At 37.9% G+C, this 15,366-nt stretch overlaps 1 protein-coding gene across 1 annotated transcript in view; it reads right to left on the minus strand.

Moving 5' to 3' along the window:
- Window positions 1-15,366, minus strand: part of MYZAP (myocardial zonula adherens protein) — a 64,205-nt gene that overhangs the window by 6,585 nt on the left and 42,254 nt on the right. The window contains exons 11-12 of the mRNA XM_050902950.1: window positions 11,421-11,504; window positions 10,892-10,992 (exon numbers count right to left, since the gene is read on the minus strand). Coding sequence (XP_050758907.1) covers window positions 10,892-10,992; window positions 11,421-11,504 — 185 coding nt within the window. The remainder of the gene's footprint in view (window positions 1-10,891; window positions 10,993-11,420; window positions 11,505-15,366) is intronic.

A 15,366-nucleotide genomic window follows, 5' to 3' on the forward strand; every position in this document is an offset into this window, starting at 1 on the left:
CGCGTCTCCTCTGGGAGGCCGGCACAGTGCGGGAGGAACCAGCCCGAGTAAAGGACGGGAAAGGCGGGGCGAGGCCGGCGGGGCGATTTCACCCCAAGCGCTAGGGGCTCGTTTTGATAAGCCTAAAATAACGTCAGACATTTGTTTTCTGTCAGCTCAAGCAGTGGGTGAGTCAGGCTCCGTGGGGCTTTGACCGAAGCACTCTGGGCACGCCCGAGTTGCATTCAGCATCAGTCCTTGTGTCACAAAATCCTTATACAAATTGACTTAGTATTCAAGAAACATATTTCATGTTAGCCTGCGTGTGAGAAGTTGTGCTGAGCAGAGGCAGACTGCTGTTCTGGAACTCAGCACTCTTGGTATGCTCAAAAAGCTGCAAAAGGTTAAATGTTTCTTATGTTAATTATTTTGCATTTTCATTGACAAAAGCCATGCCATTTCCATGTGTTTGAGTAGATTTTAGCAGAGTATCAATTCCTGTTTAGGACTTGAGGTTTACTTTTCAGAGATTTGTTAAAGTTTTCTTTACACAGCATTTATTTTTTAATGTTTATGTATGATACAGAGACTGAATACAGAAATTCAGACTGTAGTATAACGTTGGCCTGCTTCCTCCAAACGCTCCTAACTGATACAAGTGCCATGAGCTTCAGTAAGTCCACTCCATCTAGTAGTAATAAGGTCATTAGCTGAATGGTCGTTCCCAGGTGGCAGATGTCAGCCTTTTTAAGTTGATCCCAGTGGAGGTTTCTTGATGCAAGTAATAGTAAAGAGGCACATTTCTCAGAGATTGTTAAAACAGTTGTTTTATGAACAGGACGAACAGAGGGCCTACCCCGGAGGGACTGGAGGAGGAAGCGTTTTAAAATGGCTGCCCGCCCCTTTGTTTGCTCAGCTGGACAGTGAATGGAAAGGCTGAGGGCCAGGGGAAATGAGATTAATCAAGTAGGCAGCTACTCATGGAAAAAAATACCACGATGAGGGTGAGAAAAGCCAAGTTAAGTGACTAGTTGAAGAGACCATTTCACTGCCTTTTATGCACAACCTGGATCATCTGCTGTGGAAAATCCCTCAGGGAGTTTTTCCTAGGAGTTCAGGGAAGAGGAAATCACTGTGAGTTTTTCTCACCAGGAGATCACCCACTGTTAAAGGACACAAGTTCTCTGAATTGCTGCCTCTGTAATGCAGGCTTAAATTATGCCATCTATGTAACATTCTGCGTCTTGTAAGAAGGAACACTTTATCTTGCTTTTTAGCCTCTTTCTCCTGTGCAGACTGGAGAAAGTGGGAAGGATGGGCATGGAAACAGAGCACCGCTTCTGCCTGCATGGAAGTGAGAGTCTAGAAGGAATGATCTCATTAGACCACTGCTCTGCACTTACACGATGATGGTTCATCTCAGTTCAACTGCTGTTATTACATGTACAGAAAAGTAATGCTGGTATTTACAGCGGGTTTCAGCTTATGTGCTAAACTGCATAAATACAGAAAAATAGAGTGAAAAATGAAGAGAATAAAGTCCTAATAACATGACTGCTGGGAATCGCGACTGATCATTCTGTAGCCTCACTTGGAATACCATTCACCAAGTCTGTATTTGTCCAAAGTCATTGGGAAGGAATGTTGTTGATCTTTACAGTTTGGGAGTGTTAAGTTTTGGAATACCATAGTCTGTTTACAGGTAACACACAGTTCCAGAATGATGAACAAATAGCTGAAGTTTGGGAGGTGCTGGAACAAATATATTCTTGTTTATGGAGAGATGGGCAGCATCTAGATACAATGCAATCTAGATAGTATCGATTTAGATACAAATGTGAAGAAGGAAAAATAGATTTAAGCTTTCTCAGTCAAGGAGCAGAAGTATGGAGCACTTGTGGGACTGAGGAAAATGATATACTTAGGCATTTCTTGCCCTGGGGCAAAATACAGGTGTGTAGGAAAATCCTCACTAGCCACACTCTGAACATGAGTAATCACCATCCAGCAATACTTACTGCAAGTTTAGTCTTAGGACTTTCCTCTTGCTTCTCCTGGGAGACTGACAGACTGTCATTATTTGCAGTGCACAGTCATATTTTTATCGTTTTCCTCAGAGCATTCTTGGCCTTTTTGATTAGAGGCTTTATTTTGTATCACTTTCTTGAATATTTTGATCAGCATTCATGTGAGCTAATTATATAACAAAACTTTTTTTTTATTATTTCTTACATAATGCGCTTTCCTATGTTTCTCACTTAGGACATAATCTCAAGAGCTATTATTAGATACAGTTTTCAGTCTGTTTTCTGTCACTAGATATCTAGAGTTAAATATAATTTATTCTGCACTAGCATGGCTGGAGTTACTATACAATTTAGCATTATTTCGACAAGAAAATTAAATTATTAGAATGACAATGAAGAAGAAAATCAGGTATACTAACAAAAAAGAATAAACCGTGGAAAAAAATAACACAGCAAGGTGTGACCCAGGAGTATTGATCTTTCTGTATAGTATAGCTAAAAAGAAAGGTATTCAAATAACTAAGTAACTTATTCTAGCATAGATTTTTTTAATAGACTACACTAGTTACAAGGTCATTGCAACAGACGTTTGTGTCTGAATTTTTAGTATTTCTGTTGTATCAATGCCAGTTATGACTAAGCTGATGTATTCTAGTCATATGTCATTTTGGGGGAGATAGCCATGAAGTACAACTGGCTGAATTTTTTCAGGTGAAAAAATTTCTTGTCAGAAATATCTGACTCTGCCCAAAATTGGTATTAAAAGTAAAACTAACACTCTTGCTTCTTTTCTGTTAAAGGTAACATTTCCATTGTCCTTTTCGCCTGTCTTCAACTTTATAAATACATAAATGTTACTTCTTTTCACTAGGAAAAGGCGCAAAAGAGACTTTAGAATGTAGGTTTTGAGGGGGAAAAAACTACTTTTACAGTTTCTCTGCTCCTAGGTGTAAATATTGAGGGGCAGGAGGAGAGGAATCAAGCCACATGTACAAAATAAACCACCCCCAAAATAACAGAAAAAATGGTATGAATATTTAGAATGAAAATGAATCTACCTGGACCTGTGCAAAGCATTTGACACTGTCCCGCACGACATCCTAGTCTCTAAATTGGAGTGACATGGATTTGACGGATGGACCACTCAGTGGATAAGGAATTGGCTGGGTGGTCACACTCAAAAGAGTTATGGTGAACGGCTCGATGTTCGAGTGGAGACCAGTGGCGAGCGGCATTCCTCGGGGGCTGGTATTGGGACCGGCGCTGTTTAACATCTTTGTCAGCGACATGGACAGTGGAATTGAGTGCACCCTCAGCAAGTTTGCCAACGACACCAAGCTGTGTGGTGCGGTCGACATGCTGGAGGGAAGGGATGCCATCCAGAGGGACCTTGACAGGCTTGAGAGGTGGGCCCATGTGAACCTCATGAAGTTCAACAAGGGCAAGTGCAAGGTCCTGCACATGGGCCGGGGCAATCCCAAGCACAAATACAGGCTGGCCAGAGAATGGATTGAGAGCAGCCCTGAGGAGAAGGACTTGGGGGTGTTGGTTGGTGAGAAGCTCAACATGACCCAGCAATGTGCGCCTGCAGCCCAGAAAGCCAACTGTATCCTGGGCTGCATCAAAAGAAGCGTGGCCAGCAGGTCAAGGGAGGTGATTCTCCCCCTCTACTCTGCTCTCATGAGACCCCACCTGGAGTACTGCGTTCAGCTCTGGGGTCCCCAGCGTAAGACAGACATGGACCTGTTCAAGCAAGTCCAGAGGAGGGCCATGAAGATCATCAGAGGACTGCAGCACCTCCCCTTTAAGGACAGGCTGAGAGAGTTGGGGTTGTTCAGCCTGGAGGAGAGAAGGCTCTGGGGAGACCTTATAGTGGCCTTCCAGTACTTAAAGGAGGCCTACAGGAAAGATGGGGAGGGAGTCTTTATCAGGGAGTGTAGTGATAGGACGAGGGATGATGGCTTTAAACTGAAAGAGGGTAGATTTAGATTGGATATTAGGGAGAAATTCTTTAATGTGAGGGTGGTGAGGCACTGGAACAGGTTGCCCAGAGAGGTTGTGGATGCCCCATCCCTGGAAGTGTTCAAGGCCAGGTTGGATGGGGCTTTGAGCAACCTGGCCTAGTGGAAGGTGTCCCTGCCCATGGCAGGGGGGTTGGAACTAGGTGATCTTTAAGGTCCCTTCCAACCCAAACCATTCTATCATTCTATTATTTTAATTTAATTCAAAAAAACCCAACTTTTTTAATCAGCATGATGCACCTTTGTAATAATTAATTTTATTTTCCTTAATTTAAAGAAAATAATTCCTCCTTTAAGCTTATTTCTCTAAAAAAGACCCAAACACTTTAAAAGCAATCCTATATATGCTTATACCTATCAACATACTGTTTTACATATGGGAAGCAACGGTCAGATTATTGTAGTATGCCTACACACCACACACACCTTTACAGAATATTGTAACCTCACAGATGTTCACTTCTATGTATTTTCTCTTTAATCCACCAGGTCCCTTTTTCTTCTGAAAATTTTCACATACCTTAAGTTGTAGATGGCTCCTATCACCTTGTTTTCCTGTGTTTCTTCCATGTTCCAGTGCTTGAGGTAGGGCTGGAAGGGCCTTAACTCATCACGTCTCTTAAGCAGGTTTCTTCTTTTACACATGCAAATATCCCCAGGTGCTGAATGGGAATGAAATAAAACGTAAGTGGAATGAAACTCTCAGCATGTACGTCTCCATTCTGTGGAGCAGGGATTTCCTGTAGAGAATTACAGACTTAACAATGTGGAGAGAACTTACTTCTTACCTATTTGCTCATTTGTCCGTGTCTAAAAGTCTTCAGATGTCAAAACAAGGATTTAAAACCTCTCTGAAAAGCGTTAGTATCCAACTCCCAGAATCTTATGTTGCAGGTTCAGCACTGAGCATTGCTGATCTCAGCAAGGTTTTATGAGGTCCTTTTGGCAATCTGTACTGAATACATGTACACAGGGAAGCATTACTCTAGTAAAAAACTTCACATTCTTCAGCTGAGCATTGCAAACCAGTAATACTGTGATTGTCATGTTTGCATGACCCTTTCTTATTTAGTTGACGTGTAGATTGTTTCATTGTGACAGTCTTAAAGATAAATCTCTATTATCAGTGAGCGGATATAAACTCTAAAAAAAGGTGGGCCACGGTCATCCCAATCTCATAATGCTGAAGCCTGGAGAGCATCATCCCAGATGTATTCAGATGTTATCTGTGGGATCTGAAGTTGTTGGGGTTTTTTGCAAGAGTTCGCTGCCCAGTTCTTGTTTATCCTGTGCAAGTCAATAGTTCTTTATTTCATAGGAGAGTTCATCTACTTTTGTTACTTGGCTTTGAGAAGAGTCTTTAGTCTTTAGCAAGGGAGTGTCTTCCTGTTCTCAAGAGCCCATCTGCCAAAGGAAACACTCACAAGAACATCAAGGCTCCAGAGGAACTGCTTTTGCATTCATACATGTTTTGAACAAACAAGATTGTGTAGAGTAAGAGTTTGCAAGGTTTTAAGGTAAGTTTATTTCTAGATGAATGTTGACACAACAGAATAGAAAGTTTAAATACAGTATTTATTACAAATTATCCTTTTCACGCCCTACATACAGGATGTATTAAAAGCATACAACGTAACTGCATTATTTATACTGCATATATGAAAACCGTATCCCAAAATACTTTCCAGAGTATCTGGAATAAATCACAAAAGAATACTTATCATGGTACAAATGTAGTCATACAATTGACTTATATTTAATGCACTTTCTGGGACCTATCTATATGGCTTTTATTAATGTTTACAGAAATGTTACTAGTTTCTAATGTTATACCACTAATTAACCAAATCTCAAATGGACAAAGTTTATACTGAAGCGTTAGTCTTTTCAGTCAGATTTGTTATTACCTGTGCTAATTTACATTGCTGCAGATTTGACTAGAAAGCTCTACATTTTCATGTAATACAATTATATAAATACTGTTCCTCTCCTGTTCTTCACAGTTACCAAATTTAGACCAGTAGTCCAATCAAATGATGGTCATCCAGCTCATTGCATGTCAAAATGCTCTTAAAATATAGCATAGACTTCAATAAATACTGTTCCTCTCCTGTTCTTCACAGTTACCAAATTTAGACCAGTAGTCCAATCAAATGATGGTCATCCAGCTCATTGCATGTCAAAATGCTCTTAAAATATAGCATAGACTTCAATCCTTATTTGGTTTAGAAAAAAAATACCATATTTCATCAATTAGTCAAGACACAATTCATACAGAAAACATTTACAGGAAAAATTCAACACCTTGCTGTAGTCTTGGTAAAGTCTTAAGCAGATGATCCTAATTTTGCAAGTCTCAGAGTTAAAATAGCTTGCAGTATTTTCAGAGGGGATCCTCAGGAGTATATTAAAAGTAGAATGAACTTCCTTTTGAAGTCTGTGTCAAAACAGCATTTTGATACTTCATCCTGCCCTTTCCTACGATTCACTGAGCACCTCACAGTCATCAGGTTCTGTTTTCTGAATTCTGGCCAAAAACAGAGGGATAAAGTATTTTTACTTATTTAAACTTGTCAGTTAATGTCTTTTACAACAACATGCATTTGCTTTTATCTATAAATACCACCTTCATCCATTCATCTTAAGTTTGAAGGTAACTTTCAGGAACCATGGTTCAGAATTAAATTCCTGAAATATAGGGGGACTATTTGGGCACAAAAAATTCTAAAAGGCATTATGTAATGAACTAAAGGTGCATGCCTAACGGACATTACTATGGCCAGTTGGGATTAGTTTTTAGTACCTTTCTCTTCAAGAAAACAGATACTGTCCAAATATTTGCTGTTATCAGCCACTAGAGGGAGATACGATTACACAAGTACAAAGCTTATCCCTGAAATTTGAGTTGGGTCATTACCCATCATCTTTTGGGTTCATCAACACACACTTCCAATTTAAATGTGTTCTCTTTTAGAGTTTCACTTCATGATCTTAGTTGTTCATAATCAGAATTTATTTAGTTATTGATCAACTTAACTGTTATTTGGGAACTGTCTTCAGCAAACTCAGTCTACCAAATTCACTCAAGCATCAAAACTTCAATCAAAAATACTCTGCACTGTTAAGACTACAGCTTCTCCATGTGTCAGCTGTTTCCATGTCTTTGGTATTCAGATACAAGACAATTCCTCTGCTTTGCATAATGAGAGGGTGCTTTGAGGACTGTTTTTATAGGGAGCAGACTTCATTCTCAGGGACCTTCTCTTCAAGTCTTTTCCCACTCTAGAGGTTTTGCACCTCTTCTCTGGGAGAAGCTGTTTAAGCAAATGTGTGGTATTATGCCTGTTTACTAACGTGACAGCTGGAGGGGTTTCTTTGTCCTTTTGGTATCTATGAGATCTTTTGCACTCCCTCATCACATGCAAAGTAAACAGTTTCCTTTTAGAGCTATTAAAACTAACAATGTATTTTTTAATTATTCTTTTTAAAAGAAACATTGAGCAGCTGTTAATGTTTGTGACTCTATAGCAGTGAAGGTTACAGGCTTCCTTCACACAGTAGATAGTTTACCTTTTTGTTAATGGCTTTGATTGCAATTATTTCTTGAATTTTGTGCATAATACAATCCATAATATTGTGCTTGATTTTTAAGAAAGAATGACCATTTAAAGTTCTCAGGAGTTGAACAGGTAGCGAGGAAAAAATAGCTTATTTGCAAACAGAGGATGATCTGAGCACAAAAGCTGGAGAAGTTTGAGCTTCCCATTTTATTTTGTATACGCTTTGATTATATCAAGCAATTCATGTTCCTGCAAGATACCTGTGCCACATCAAAACATCCTTCAATCCATCCTCCAATACAGGCTTCTTTATTTAGTAGTTAAACAGCACAGCTACAGAATGAACAAAGTTCTCTAACAAGTTCAGAAACCCATGAAATAATGCAGGAATAAGATTTGGATTATGAGGTCAATATTACTATTTTAAATACAACTCTACTGAGTATACTTAATTTGAACAGACAGTACTGAATTTAAGAACTTGCATTAGACTGGAGATAAAAGCAATCTCTTTCTGAAGCCCTGTGGCAAGGTGAGTACCTCCTGGGATTGACATTCAATGCAAGAACAATATTAATCATACAAAATGTAAGTTGTTTGTTTCCTATAGCAGTTACTGTAATTAAAAAAAATGCCCTTCATTCATCTTAATAGAACAAGAAAATATTCATAATTCATTTTAGTTCACTGACTGGGAGACCAAAACAAGATGTAAAAAAATACCCTCTCTCTATATATATTTAAATAAATTCAGTACTAGATGCAGTCATTCCTGCTGGTACTTTGAAGTCAAGGATAAGATTTTTAAGTGCTTTGAAAGAGTACTCAAAAATCAAAATCCTGATTCAGGATTGCTGTTGCTGTAGGAATTGCAGCGACTGCTGCAGGTTGTTGTAGGCAAAATTCTGTTTAATGAAGATTCCTTCCTCTAACGGAAAAGTAAATAAAAAAAAAGTGACAGGGATTTTCCTACACAATTACTACTGAATGTATCACCAATAGTCACTCTATCCCATGACTGAGGAAGTGCAAACCAGTGCCTCAGTCCAACAAAGCAAAACCCATTATAATCTGCTCTATCACTTACTGTTTTGAGCAACAAACACGCCATTCATCTGCATGTGTTGAGGGAATTGTTTGAAACAGCCCAGTTGTATCTCTGCCTCCCAGCAAGAGTGCTGGTTACAAGTGAACTTCTTCCAGGTAAAGAGAGCCCTCAACTATACCAGGTCTCTATGACAGGCGTGAACACTTGGTACATGGACAAAGGGAGAGCTTTCAGACTAATGCCCTCTGCCAGCATAGTTTCAGATACTGCTTCTAGTAGTATTGAAAATAAAATATATTAGAGCTTCATTACACAAACAGAATCACAACACAATTGAAGAAAAAAACTGTACAGCTATACAACTCCTTCCTTACAGGCATTTGAAATGACACATTGCACTAGACAGCTTCTAAAGAAGCAATATTGACTGCTGTTTCACTCCTCCCGCTTCTTCCTTATCCCCCTCACAGTTAAGGTCAGTAGTAACTTCAGATACGAAGTTACTAAAAAGCTGCTTTCAGGATAAATTTAGCAAGAGTCCATGCTGCTGTTCTTCTCTATGACTTGACAAAAATTTATCTAATCAAGCTGCAAAGGCGCAAGATATTTGCTCATATTTAGAAAGCATGTTGACTTGAATGCTCAAGATGTACTGTTCTTTGTGCTAAGTTCCAACACTCTCTTGAATGGGGTGTATGTCCTCACCGGCCTTGCACTTTCAGGAGATCTTCTGTTCTCAGTACTGGTACTGTTAGAGAGACAAGAAAAAGCTTACAGAGTTAATGTCAGAGTGTCAGACAGCTGGGCTGGAAATGCCACAGCAATGAACTTGTGCCTTGTTATTGATACTGACAGGCTAAAACTAAACTGTTCAGTATATTTGATATGTTCCATAGTTCTTTTCTATAATACCACAAAGAATATTTGATAAAAACCGTGGCAGATACTGACAAGTTTACATGCAGGCATCTGCTGGAGCTCATACTGGAATGTCCAGCAGTACAGCTACTACGACTAAGAATCCTGCAACAATAAAGACAGCAATATTACATTTAAGAACACATCTAATTGTGAAGAGTAATTCCATAAAATCTAAACTGCATAGAGGTAAATTTCTGCATAGAGATACATCTCAAAAATAGGAAAAATATCAGAGAAGTAGGGGCTGTGGTTACATACAGAGGGGCCCCAGAGAGGCCAACAAAGATAGATTTCTGTTGGCACCCTGAGTGAAAAACACTGTTTTTGAGGTTTCAAAACTCATGCCATTAAAATGTGCTCTAGGCTGAACACTGAAATGAGTGTATTTTTAAATTGGGACGGAAATTTTAATTTGTATTGCAGCTTGCTGATTTCATATACTAATTTACTTTCCTCAAACTAAATGATTCAATTTGCAGGAGAGTTAAGATGAACAAGTTTACTTGTTGGTAATAAAAGTAATGTGCAATGGTCCTCCTTACCTTACTATTTTGGTTTCTGTTTTGCCTTTCCCTGTGGTGACTTGTTGGGGGGAAGATTCAAGTGCAAGTCCATAGCCTTGCTCCCAGGGGTCAGTGCAACCCTGTTGCAGTGTTCAGGGCAGAGAAAGGGGAGGAGAAGGGGAGGCACGATACCTGCATCTTTACAGATACCTGCATCTTTACAAAGCCAGGCTTCAGAGCCACTGGCCACCACAGATCAGAGACAACCATTCCAGGGCCGAATTGCTAGTGTTACCACACTGTTTACTTGGCAATCTTCCACCTAGGGCTAGGATATCTCCAGAAATTGCTGCAGCCCTAAACTGTTACTGTTGGTGTTATCTGCCCTTTAAAATGGTCCTGGATGCATCTCCCGAAACACAAAGAATAAAGCATGCATGAAGCCAGCATTAACCAGCCTCAAGGTAGAGCTGTCCATTGTCTTCTGCTGCGCTGCCAGCAGACACATTTCAGCAATATTTCCCATATTTCACAAAGTCAGATCTCTTGACTTCTAGCTTTAGTCCCTGCTTAAATCATGTTACTGTAAATAAGTACTCCCCAAGGGTTTGCAATATGTTTGCATCTTCAAAAAAAAAAAAAAATTCTACTCCATAAGTCATTGAAGTACACTACACCTAGTAGATGTGCTCTTTTAAACTTAGGAAAATTTTGCATAACTCCAGAATCCACTCTAACAGTTTATTAGCACAATGGTTTACTAATAATACTACAGCACCAATAAGGGACATTATGAAGAAGTTTCCTATGAACAAGCAGAAAAAGTAAATACCTGTATGGAAGATCACATTCTACATCAGTATCTCTGGTTTCTATATTTGTCTTTGGTTGGTTTTCCATTAAGTAGTCCAATTTATCTTGTAATTCTTTATTCTGGAAAACAGTAATTTTCATCACAAGTTTATTTTATTTAAATTATGTCAATTAAACAAGGAAATAAAATTGTACATTGGCTTATCCCCACAAGAAATAATGTAAAACTATTTATTGAGAAAATAAAGGAATCCTTACTTCTGGGAAAAAATATAAATTAAACCAACAGTTTTATTCAGAAGCTTCTGTTTTAAGTAATTATAATACTGTTATAAAATTGTATGTTAAGAAACTTAGCATGAATATTGAGACTTTGTATTACATACATTCCTCATGTGACTGGTGTCATAAGTTTGATTTCCATACTAAAGAACAGCAAATACATATAGTAAATATGCATCCAGATAACATCAGGTGACATCGGTTCAAATTTTCATTGGTTTCATAAAATAATCACAATAATACAAACTTAAAAGGTAATGCCTTACCTCACATTCTAAGAAAGAGATTTTTTCTAAAAGCTGTATTATAAATAATTCCTTTTCTTTTACTTTCTTCCTTAGCATTTCAATCTATGAAGAAAAATAAAACAAAAGACATTTAGTCTAATGGGGATGGGAAGAGAAGGAAAAAGACCTAAATACTACAGGAAGAAAACATGTTTAATTTTATTGTTCAGCAACAATTGAATACCTATACATATCCACAAACTGCTTTAATCCATGGATTAGCTATCATCCCACACAATTAGGATCGTTTATATAAAGATGATACACATATACTAACGTGGGTTTTAAGAATTTGTATTTTTCTGGAAAGAGAACGGAAACTCAAACATTGTCATGTAACAAAGCAATCTAGGGAAAACTCCATCCTTGATTCAAAGGCCTTTGCTCTAGTTGATTTTAACTACACCCAAAAATATGTTGCACATTTGCTAGTTTCTTGAAGGTCTTATTTGTTCAGTTATTTCCTGGCATACCAGACTCCTTGGAAAAAAGTGCATTTTCATTTTATACCTAGGGAATGGAAAGAAGTTATTTACAAATGTTTGTGAAAATTAAAATAAAGTTAGCTGCACCAGAAGCATTGCATCTTAATACTGTTCTATATGGAACAGAAGACAACCTTCCTTATATTCTGGGATTTCTGCTGGTCATAGAGCCATAAAACAAGAACTTTTGCATTAAATCTTTCCCTGCTACCAGCACAAGCAGGTATGACCAGAGAAACTGGGCATGACCCAGATTTCATCCTGTCCCTTGCTGCTGGCCCAAAGCTGTTCTGCTTGTGTGGAAATGGCTTTCTAAAGCTCCTAAAGCCACAGTTTTCCTTTTCCATTCTTCTGAACCCTTTGCTTAAAGCAAGATTTGCTGTGTGAGGTTCATACTATTATCAGCAATAGTCTAAAAGACCTGTTGACTGGCACAGAGGTCAGTTCCTTTCAGTTGACCGCATTTAGGAGACAATAGCATCTTGCGCAAACAAGCTGAATTTTCTCGGACCAAAGGAAGTGTCACTTGTTATTCTCTCTCAACCCCTGCTGACTACACCTACTAAAATAGCAGCTAATAAAAAGAGCAAACCAAAAAAATAGCTAAATAACAACTTCAATTGTTACTTCTTCCCCAGAAGGCAGTTCAGGTTATTACTCATAGACAGCTGTAGACACACACCACTTTACAAGCACAGAAGACAAGGTGCTTCCTATATCTGTAGTCACAGTCTACTTCAGATGCAGAAAGCAGTGTTAAAAATATTTCTAAGGAGAATCATCAGAAGTGCACTGAAAGATCTGTTTGAGGGAGAAAAGGGGTTCTGTGTCATGTTTGCGTGCAGGTAGGAACTGGGAGAAGACAGATTTCCTACCGTGTTCTGTGCTCATGCAAGTCTTGTCCTACAGCAACAGCAATGAAAGCTGATAGCAGTGGATACTCTTTTTGCTCTCAGTGTTAAATGGTGTCAGGTCAGTATTTTTTCCAATTAAATTTCAATCCACCTTTCTTGAACAAGCCATTTCAGATCAGACAACATGAAAGTCAAACCCCCTATTTTCCCCTTATTAAGACCATGGGAATGTGTCTCAACTGAGGTGCTGAAACATCATTAGCTAAACTCCTCTCCCTGCTCCATGCCAGCTCTCTTTCACTAGGCAGAGCCCAAGCAACAACTCCTGCTTTACCGAACAGTGCATTATCTAAGACAATTGTCTCCACAATTCATTAAAGTAAATTAAAGATATAAAAAGTTTCTGATCTTAAGCCTGAACGCAGAATCAGAAATAAACCAAGCTAGTAAATGGATGGTCCACATCACAAATGGAATGCCAGAGTCTGCCATGCACTGCTTTTAGTAAAGTCTCTATTACTATACGTATAAAAAAGTGCACCCCTTAAAGCTATGTTAGATGAGGAAAGAAAGATATTCAAACTGCCATTACAGCACTAGAAAAGTGTGTATCCTGCACATTCCTTCACATTTTTGGGCAATATGCCAACAGTGAAAAAAAAACAGATCTATGCCTATAGCTTTTTTATTACAAGCAAAGTATAAAAATACCTATGCATAATAAAAAATAGGTATTTTCTATAAAACTTCACATTAAGTGAGGTAGCTTTATTTTGTCAGGTTATTGATTGGCTGTGGGCTTCACGGATACAATTTTAAGGAAAAAAGTAAAAAGTATTTGTTAGTAAAAAATTTAGTAGACTTTTACTAAAGTGAATTCATTTTATAGAACAGCCAACCTGAAATCAAGGAAAGCTCAGAATACATTAATTTTTCCTGGCAGTCATTACGTTAGACTGATATGCAAGAAAGACCATTTCTAAATATTTGGGTCAAATTTTCCATGCACTCTCACCAGTCACTTTTTAACTCTATATCTTAAAATCAATTTTGTGAAAGAACGTTAATAAACCCCTTCAAAACCACCAGTGTAAAACTTTTCAGCATGTCTGGAAACAATGATTAGTAGAAATATTCACATCCTGCTAAAAGAGAATGATAAAATACTCAAAGGTACAATAATCAAAACAACAGTAGTACTATCACCCTCCCAAAAATTTACTGCTAGGTATTATAAAACATTTCAACCAAAACATACAGAACTATGAAAAAAATGAAGCAAAACAAATGCATAAATTAAACCAGAAAATGAAAAGTTATAAAGCCAACTCAACTTTAATTTAGTCTCCATGATCTTCAGTTATCACATCTCATTGACACAATGATCAGTTATTACTTGGAAAAGCTAAAATGTAAGCTCCATACAATAAGTGTTTTCAGCTGAACAGTTACAGAATATATGAGTGCTATGATCATCCATCTTTCTCAAAATCAGGTATTTCCTTTTTGTTTTTTCTTTTACTTTAAAGTGCATGTAAAAACTATCCATGTCATCTAAAGCTATTATTATTTCAGTTTTCAAATCACAAAAACACAAAGCTTATAGCATTTTCAGAAAATCATAGAACATATTTTGATCTTCATATTTAATTACAACTTTGTTTAATAGTATGACTAAATTAAGTCACCTATATCTTCACTGGTTCAATAGCTTCAGTCCTGCCAATAAAGTCTGCTTCAGAAAAGATAAACTGTTCTTTTAGGACTTTCAAGTGGGTCTTCTCTATTAATATTCTGTTCTCCTACTATGCATACAAGGAAACAATTTTAACACCAGTAATCAGTACAACACAAAGACAACTGAAGCCAAGCACAGCTATGTGATCAGGGGAGGGTTTTGCCCTGACTGATATCCATTCCTGTTGTTGAAGATAATATACCTCATCAGCTGCCTATTCTGGTTTTTACATCAAACAAAATATTTGTGTTTCCAAATAAGTGACTGAATTATCTATTATCCAAAAGCAAGACCAAACTCTTACGTTTCATAGCCACTTACCTTAAGTTATATTCACTCTGTGATACAAAGGCTCTAAGATGTGAAATACAGTCTGTGACAGTAACCAGTATTATGTACAAATAGATTTATGGTAAGTTAAAATTAAACTTACATTTGTTTATTCTTCACATTGGCTACAGAGACACAAATTCCCTAAGGATGTTTTTGAGTTACTTTAACTAGAATAGTCTGAAGGTAAAAATGAGCATGGACACCTTAAAAATCTAACAGAGAATACAAAGAGGAAGACTTTGACAAACAGCTGCCTCCCATTCCCAAACTGAACTCCAGAAAGACATTTTGTAATTTGGCAGGAATGTTACTGCTTTTACCTGTTTTGGGTTTTTTTGTGAGAATCCTCTAAAGACTGGCAGACTGAACCATACGCAACAGTACTCCCTGCCTCATTTTAACATGTTTACATAGTACCAGTCAGAACCCATTAAATCAATCTACTTTGTCCCTCTGAAGAATTACGCCAGAATTTTAAAATACGCCTTCTCTTCTACAGTATGGAGAAGAGACAA

This window comes from Gymnogyps californianus, chromosome 11, assembly GCF_018139145.2.
Source record: "Gymnogyps californianus isolate 813 chromosome 11, ASM1813914v2, whole genome shotgun sequence".
NCBI classification, from domain to species: Eukaryota; Metazoa; Chordata; class Aves; order Accipitriformes; family Cathartidae; genus Gymnogyps; species Gymnogyps californianus.